Below are 8,080 nucleotides of genomic sequence, written 5' to 3' on the forward strand. Positions count from 1 at the left end.
TAAGGTGAAGAGCTGAGGTGAGGTGAAATCAGGGAATGTTACAAAATAGTTAATCATAATGATATCCTGTATGTGTGGTTGGAAACATAATCTCGGTGAAATATCTAGGGACCTGAGTGTGAGTTTGTCCAAGTTACAGGTGATCATTTCCTGTGCTCTGACAGTTGATTATTTCACATTCTGTGGAATAATTTCTGATCTCACTAAATCTAAACATGGTGACGATACTGGGAGGAAGCTCTGCCCATATTTGAGCCACTTGGCAATAAGCTTCCCCTGCCCAGGATCAAACTGAGTAAATATGAGTCAGTGTTTGATTGTGGTGGAGGCGCGAGAATATAAAGACTGAACGCAGCAGGGAAAGGGCAGAGCAAGAGAGAGAAGCAGCTCTTTTACTCTGAGAAAGCAGCCAGCTGATCACACAAGAGGCAGAATGAAAGCCTTCCTCCTCACCATTGCTGCAGTGCAGATTCTCCACTGCTCAGGTAGGTCCCAGAGAGAGAGCGGCTCCTCATCAACCAACGAGTTATTGCCAATGAGGTTCACTCACTCAGATATCACCGAGGTTGGAAAATAATTCGCTGAAAAGTTCTGGAATGTTTTGTACAACTTTCCTTTTCTCTATCAACAGGAATACCGAGCCCTAAGGATGCTCTGAGAGCGTCTGTTATAAAACTGAATCAAATCACCGAGACCAGCAATCTGTGTGGGATAACCAGGAGAAAGGTGAAGGATGTAAGTGTGTCCTGATCTCAGTCTGTATCACTCTGTAAACTGCCCAAGAGTATTACTGAATGCAGTTTAGTACTGATTATTAAACAGGAGCAGAATATTATATTAAAGGTAAATGTAATGTCCCTATAGACCCAGAGCAACATAAGGCTGGTCTGTCTTTAGATAGACAAGACTGGTTATTGCTTAACCTGATGATCACTCACCTCAGACGAGGGGTGAGGTCAAGGAGGTGTGACCTTCATGTTGACCTCAGCTAGTGCGGGAATTGAACCCTCGTTGTTGGTATCACTTGGACTCACAAGCCAGCCATCCAGCCAATTGAGTGCTTTATTACATTCGCACTGATGGGTAAATTCCCCCTGAGTAAGAGCACCAGATATCGTCAGACACTAATGAACCTTTTCTCTTCTCATTAGATTCAACACACAGGGAAATTGTCGTACAATGTGGATTTAACATTCTCCGTGAAAGAAACCGTCTGCTCCAAGAATTCTGGACTGGAATTTGATGATCCCAGCTGTCACTTCCGTCCCAGAAAGGCTGCTGTAAGATCTAAATTGTTTTGTCACATTCGAATACTTATAGATACACAGGTATATCATTGAATGAGCCATTTATTCTGTTAGAAAGGGCCTTGTGATTATTATTAATCAACCCATTCAGAGATGTTATGACTTGGGAATGTGCACCAGTTATATTACAGAAAGGAGCCATGTATGTTGCATTCCATCATACAAAGCAATATGTTTACTGAGTATTGTTGTAAAGAATATTGACTGTAAATGTAATCAATTTTGTTATGACAGGAGAGAGGTTTGTGCAAAAGCCATGTTGCATATTTTGCTGATGAGGTTGTTGACATTGATGTAGAGTGTCGAGGGTTGAAGACGGTTGACAGCAACAGTGACTCATCAGAATCGAGCGAAAACAGTGTTGAGGTAACCTCACAATTTTACCCATCAAGGATAATGGGAGTTCTATCATTTCGGAAATTTACATTTCTCATTGTTCTACTGAGTTAATTATTTCAATATTAATATTTCATTATAGGTCAAAACCCAACCAAAACCCATGTCAATTGAGGAATCACCAAAGGTGAGTAGAAACTTGCAATTTTTATCAGATTATTTTCTTGTTGCGCAGAATTATCAAAAAATATTAATAAATTCTACTGTGTAACTATGCCAGAAAGGAGAATGAGATGTTAATTTGTTCTGGTTTGAGATTTGGCAGGACAGCGTGTGTTGGTGTAGGTGAGGGAGAAATCCAATGTAGGGGAAGCGTTTATTCTTCCCTGAGGATATTATCAGCTGCACGTTCACATGACTGGGTAGAGAAAAATGTTGGCATTAGGAGGACACAATCTCTCACTAATAATAGACATTATTTATTGGTGTGACTTAGAGGGGACCTGCAGATACATCACAATAAATTCCAACTGTTGGAGGATAGTCTGCATTATTATAACCATCAACATTACAGTTCCACTGTCTTGGAACTGGATTGCGAGGGATTGCCCCACTGCAACACTGTGTCAAAGAATCATGACTCTGATATTCAAAATGTTATCATCTCCTTAGTTATAATCTGATATCATTTAAAGCTTTTGTTTGGAAATGATTGTACAGCTCAAAATTATTTGCACAGTGCTAAATACATAACTTAAATATTTTATTCCAGGTAAAAAGCAAGTCAACAGAAATATCTCTTGAGGACTCTCCGGATGTAAGTATTTCACATGTTTATCACTTTCTCTTCATCCTCATTAAACGAGACAGGGAATTATGGGTCGTGCCATGGGGCAAGTTGAGGGCAGTCTTAAGAACTACCTCAGGAATTGATTCCACACTAGTGCAGGAATTGATTCCACACTGTTGGCATTATTCTGTATCAGACTGTGAACACTGAGCTAACTGATACATCATTGGATAATTATTGACCGCCAATAGCCTATTGAAACTTGGGTTCATCACTGTAGAGTCTGAGGAATTGATACATTGAATACCCACCTAAAGGCTGTGGTTGAGGGGATTCTGATACTCAGTTCTTGTTGGGTTGTTCATGGATTTTTTGATTAATGCCTAGGAGCTGTTAGTTACTTCCTAGAATTTTTTAGATTCACAGAAAACGCTTGCCACTGACAAGAACTGTAATAACAAGACAAGCACAATTGATGGTTTCATGAGGGCATTACATTCTCCTCATCATTTCTTTATGTGGAAAGGTCAATACAACTTCCAGTAATTTATCCATCAACATTACTGTCTCACTGCCCAAGAGTTGGTTAATTATTGCTGTCTTGACTTTCGGAGAATAGGAGTGATTATTTCTCCATTCCATTACTGAGGATGCACTATTACCCATCCCGGAAGAATGTGGTGGTTGGGCAAATCACTGAGTGAATTGCGGTGTTAACACATTTCCCATCTCACCATCTCAGTAATTAGTGCTGGATGAATAGCTCCCTCTCCATTTGCCAGCAATTGTGGACCTGAAGTGGTCAATTAATGACCACAAGGGCCTCAACATGCCACCTTCCCCCTCCCAATAGCTACCTTCCTGGCAGGTGAGAAAAGTTGGCAATTGGGAAACCCAAATGACCTGCTGCCTGGTTGGGGAGGCCTCCAATTGCTTCACTCTGGGGACAAGTAACAACAGGGATGGAGGATGGGAGTGGGGGCAAGGGGTGGTGACTACTGGAACATCCCTTAACTCCGATACCCCTTGACATCCTGCCCTTAGAAACTACACCTCCTGGGAACTGAAGCATAAAGACTGACCAGCTTGCTTCCAGAATGACCTCTAAGACCCAAAGGCTGATGGCCGCTGATTGGCAGCAGCTTCTTGAGAGGCAAGGCTTCACTGTTGAGCCTTGCAAATCACCAAGAAGCTGACCAGTCAACTCTTGGAACTCGGTAAAGCAAGCTTTCTCGTTACCATGGAATTCACCTGGGCCCAGTCGCTAAACCCCAATCCACAAATATAAAGTTTCACCAGTTCTTCATTTATAATCTGATAGTTTTAAAGCTTTTGCTTTGTGGTGATCAAGATTATCTACAAAAGTATTACATTATAAATTATAAATCTCGTTATTACAGATGAAAAACGAATCAACAGAAACATCAATTGAGGTGTCTCTCAATGTGAGTATAATTTGAAAGTTTGTGTCAGATAATTATTAATTTGAATAAACTAATGATGACTGGGCCCAGCTGCATGACAATAGCATTTTAGGCAGTTTTGTGATTTTATTTATTTACTTTAATGTGGAGAGCATGAATATCAAGAGTTAATATTTTCCCATTTATCGCTTAATAAATTCAATACTAGTTACAATATATCTCACTCTTTCCTGATGATAAACTGATAAATCTGAATATTTTAATACAGGTGAGAAGCAAGTCATCAGAAACATCGCTCGATATGTCTTCAAATGTAAGTATAAACTGGGGAAATTGTGCCAGAGAACCAGCTCTCGATCATGATCATCATTAACAATAAACACGGAACTCAGACTGAACTCAGTCCATCCGATGATGACCATTGTATTCATTCTGTTCATTCCAGGAATACCATGAAGATTCAAGATCCCGACACTAACCAGGAATGAAGCTTCTATAAAGCTGAGCTTGATGTGAACACAAAGCCTCATTCTGATTAAAAAAGATGTATCAATTAGACTTTATTTTTTCATACATAAGGATGAGGGGACCTGGGGTTCCTGACTGTACATTTTACTGTAACTGGGAGATTTTATAATTTGTAAATGTTCTGTCCTTCGGTGTATGTTGTTATCTTGTGTTCTGTGGATCACATTAAAAATGTAAAGAGAATATTTACTGATGTTGTTCCAAATATTGTTTCTCATTTCACTGAGTGGATGGGAGCTTAGAAATGCACTGCTCGAACTAGCCTATCACAAAATGTGACCAAACTTGGCTGGTAGTTGCTGAAGGACTGGTGTTTCACACTTAAAACTGATGACTGAGGGCAGTCATGGGTGATTGTATGAAGAATGCTTCCCTCACTCTGTGGACTTTTAAATCGTGGGGTTTTCTGGCCCTTAAGTCTGTGAGCGGAGCCTTGGTCTTGGGAAGGTACAACAGTGAATGTCATTTGGGATCTCTTAAAATTTTAGCACTGGATAATTGACCCCTGTTTCTTGATTAACTGGAGTGACGTTGGGGAAGAAAGCATTGAATAGCACATTAAATGTATCTGGAATTGATTTTCTCTGGTATTTACACTGAAGTCATTTTTAAAAAAAAAGACTTAAAATGTAACAGTGACTCTAAAATTACCAAATTCCCCTTCATTTTATTCCATTACCTGTAGGTGTCAGCATCACCATTGATTTAATATCCATTTTAGAGACATGGTGAAAAATGCCGGGAACTAAATATGTGTTCACATAATACATTTGAAATGGTTTCCAAACATAATAGAAGTGATTTTTGATCCAGAGATCGATTAATTACTCATCACAGAGTAAAGGATTCTTTGGGAAGATTAATCATAGCTTGTCTTGTGGAGTTTGAGAGTAATATGTATAAGTCCATCAGAGAACTAAACTTAAATAGACCTTAAATAGAACTTAAATAAACTTAAATGGGAATGAGGGACATATTGGTTACTATATCTGAGAACATTTGAATAATTCTGTGAAGATAGATAATCGTAACAGACAATTTTTGGAATAGTTAATAATTCTTAATGAATACACATTCATTGATTTATAAAAACTGAGAAAAGAGATTGATCTAACTGAAGAGGTTAACAATATAATGAGATTAAAATAAAGGTTTTTTTTAATATTCGATAAATGTTAATAATCTGCAAATATGGAGTGTCTTAGAAATCAGCAAAAGATTACCAAGAAATATCATACAGTGCGGAAACAGGCCAATCAACCCACTGAGTCAACACCGAAGCTCTGAAGAGCATCCCACCCAGACTCAATCCCTCTAGCCTCTCCCCGTTATGCGGCATTTCCCAGGGATAACATACTTAATCAGCACATCCGCTGGTTACTATGGGCAATTTAGCATGGCCAATCCACCTAACCTGCACATCTTTGAACTATAAGTATGCTATGACGTTATGTTAACTGGAATATGAATATGAAATATCATTGATAGGATATACATCAATAATTTGGGCTTCTTGTTAAAAGAAATACTTCACCAAGCAAGGAAGCCTGAGGGTAGCAGGAAATGGCATTAAAAAGAACATCACCTACTTGAGGTGCATAAAGTACTAAAGGAGTTTGATAAGGTTGAAAACGCGCTCTTCCTTGTAGGACAGTCTCAAACAAGAGGCGTAGATAGAGAATGAAAAGAGATAACTTCAAAATTAAGATGAGGAGAAATTAAAATGAGGAGAAATTACTTCTCTCAGAGGGTTGTGAATCTGTGGAACTCATTCCCCCAGAGTGCACTGGAGACAGAACCAATCCATAGATTCAAGAAAGAAATTGATATGTTTTTAATTTAAAGTGGGATAAAGAGCTATGGGGTGTAGGCAGAAAGGTGGAATTGAGACCAGGATAAGATCAGTCATGATCATGTTAAACGGCAGGGTGAATACAAAGGGTTGAAATGCCTATTCCCACTCCTAATTCCTGTGTTCCTATTTTTGTCCCTATGTTACCAGTGTCATTGAGTCCACAATATTTTCAGAGAGAGGTCACAAGACTCAATTTGTGCTGTGTAAAAACCGTCCGATTTGAACATACAGCCGGAAAGCTATTTTTCCTGGAGTAACAGCCTTCTCCCTCTCTGCCTTTTTATCTCCGAAAATCCTGACACCACATTTTGTGGTGTATAACCCCACTGAAATACCTCCTCACCACTAATGGAGACTTCCTTCAAAAGTAACCCAAGAATCTTTGAAGGAGAATCCAGAATTTACCAGCCCTGTCCAGGGTGAAACCCAAGTGCCAATAATTTGTGAGCAAGTGACTTTGGCAACAAAGCAACATTTGGTCAATGTGAATATTAATTTATTTCTGAATTAGCTGGTACTTGGTCAAAGTAATTTTAAAATAGCACTTTGTAGATTTTTTTCCTCTAAATTTGTTGGTTTCATGTGTGTACATATTTTATTTTACAGGCAGGGTAGATTAGATTCCTACACTATGGAAACAGGCCATTAGGCCCAACAAGTCCACACTGACCCTCCAAAGAGTAACTCACCACAATCCATTCTCCTACATTTATCCCAAACTAATGCACCTAACACTATGGGCAATTCAGCTGACCTCCACATCTTTGGATTGCTTGGAGGAAACCCAAGCACCTGGAGGAATCCCACACAGACACAGGGAGAATGTGCAAACTCCACGCAGACAGTCACCCAAGGCTGAAATTGAACTCAGGTCACTAGCACTGTGAGGCAGCAGTGCTAACCACTGAGCCAGCATGCCACGCAATAAATGCAGCTATTTGCATTGTTTAAACCTCTTGACATTAATCTTTACATTGTGTGAGTAAATTTCGTGTGCAAAACATTAGCTCTGTATTTATTACTTCAGGAACCTGGATAAAGTTGATCTCATACAGAGCTCTATACAATCCAACATAAGTAATAATGTATATTACAATTGGCAATATCCCCTCCTTTTTTAAATTCAAACTTTATTTCCTACAAGAGAAGAGAGGGACAAGGAAAGAAATCAGTTCACTCTTCTAACTCGATTGTAACAAATCGATAAAAGTGTTAGAAGTATAATATGGGAGTAAACTAGTAAAGACGATAAAACAGATTCTAAGAGCTGAATCTTATATTCTTTAGGTTCACTGTCCATTCAGGGGGGTTTCATGAAGGATTTCTCTCTGCAAGATCCAACAAAGAACTCTTGCCACAGCTTAACACATTTGCCTCATTAACTAAATATGCCACTCCTCTGTCTGAGTCTAACTCCATTATCCCATTCGCCATACGCGGAACAATTTGCCACTGCTTTGATGATCAGAAACCTGGCAATGGTGCCAACTTTAAAAGGCCATGGTGCACCCAGACGAACACAGTTAGTCCGGAGCTTCCCTGTATACTTCCTGACATTAGCCCCGGATGTGTCAGAGAATGCAATATTGGTGCTTTGCTTTGTGGGCAGGGAACTGGCGCTGGAGCTGCTGGGCGAGTTGGTGCAGGGACGGCATATCCTGCACCCTCAGGACCAACAGGGGAAGCCATAGCACCAGACCATGCCATCCTGCTCCGAGATTCCCATCAGGAACAGTGTAGTCTCATCCACCGGGAGGTATGCACAGCCAATCAGGAAGGCGATCAATGATATTTTCCACTTTTCTCTGACCTCTCACTCTCACTTTGCCCCTGTTCTTGC

The 8,080-nt window shown here is 39.8% G+C and overlaps 1 protein-coding gene across 1 annotated transcript; it reads left to right on the top strand.

The window, feature by feature from the left end:
* The first annotated feature begins 372 nt into the window (after positions 1–372).
* On the top strand, positions 373–4,568 carry LOC122551988 (secreted phosphoprotein 24-like). Its single transcript, XM_043694550.2, has 9 exons — positions 373–485; positions 632–735; positions 1,152–1,280; positions 1,542–1,673; positions 1,786–1,830; positions 2,416–2,460; positions 3,834–3,878; positions 4,126–4,170; positions 4,303–4,568. The coding sequence occupies exons 1-9, from the start codon at positions 434–436 to the stop codon at positions 4,333–4,335; spliced, it is 630 nt and encodes a 209-aa protein (XP_043550485.2). The 5' UTR covers positions 373–433; the 3' UTR covers positions 4,336–4,568.
* The last annotated feature ends 3,512 nt before the right edge of the window (positions 4,569–8,080 follow it).

This window comes from Chiloscyllium plagiosum, unplaced genomic scaffold (assembly GCF_037043375.1).
Source record: "Chiloscyllium plagiosum isolate Xiang-an unplaced genomic scaffold, Cpla_swu_hap1 HiC_scaffold_7, whole genome shotgun sequence".
NCBI lineage: Eukaryota > Metazoa > Chordata > Chondrichthyes > Orectolobiformes > Hemiscylliidae > Chiloscyllium > Chiloscyllium plagiosum.

What these genes read in the sequence shown, in the direction of transcription:
- LOC122551988 (XM_043694550.2), top strand. Translation starts at nt 434, where the DNA reads ATGAAAGCCTTCCTCCTCACCATTGCTGCAGTGCAGATTCTCCACTGC. An exon ending in GCAGATTCTCCACTGCTCAG is followed by an intron (nt 486 to 631) that starts GTAGGTCCCAGA and finishes CTCTATCAACAG; the next exon opens with GAATACCGAGCCCTAAGGAT. An exon ending in CAATTGAGGAATCACCAAAG is followed by an intron (nt 1,831 to 2,415) that starts GTGAGTAGAAAC and finishes ATTTTATTCCAG; the next exon opens with GTAAAAAGCAAGTCAACAGA.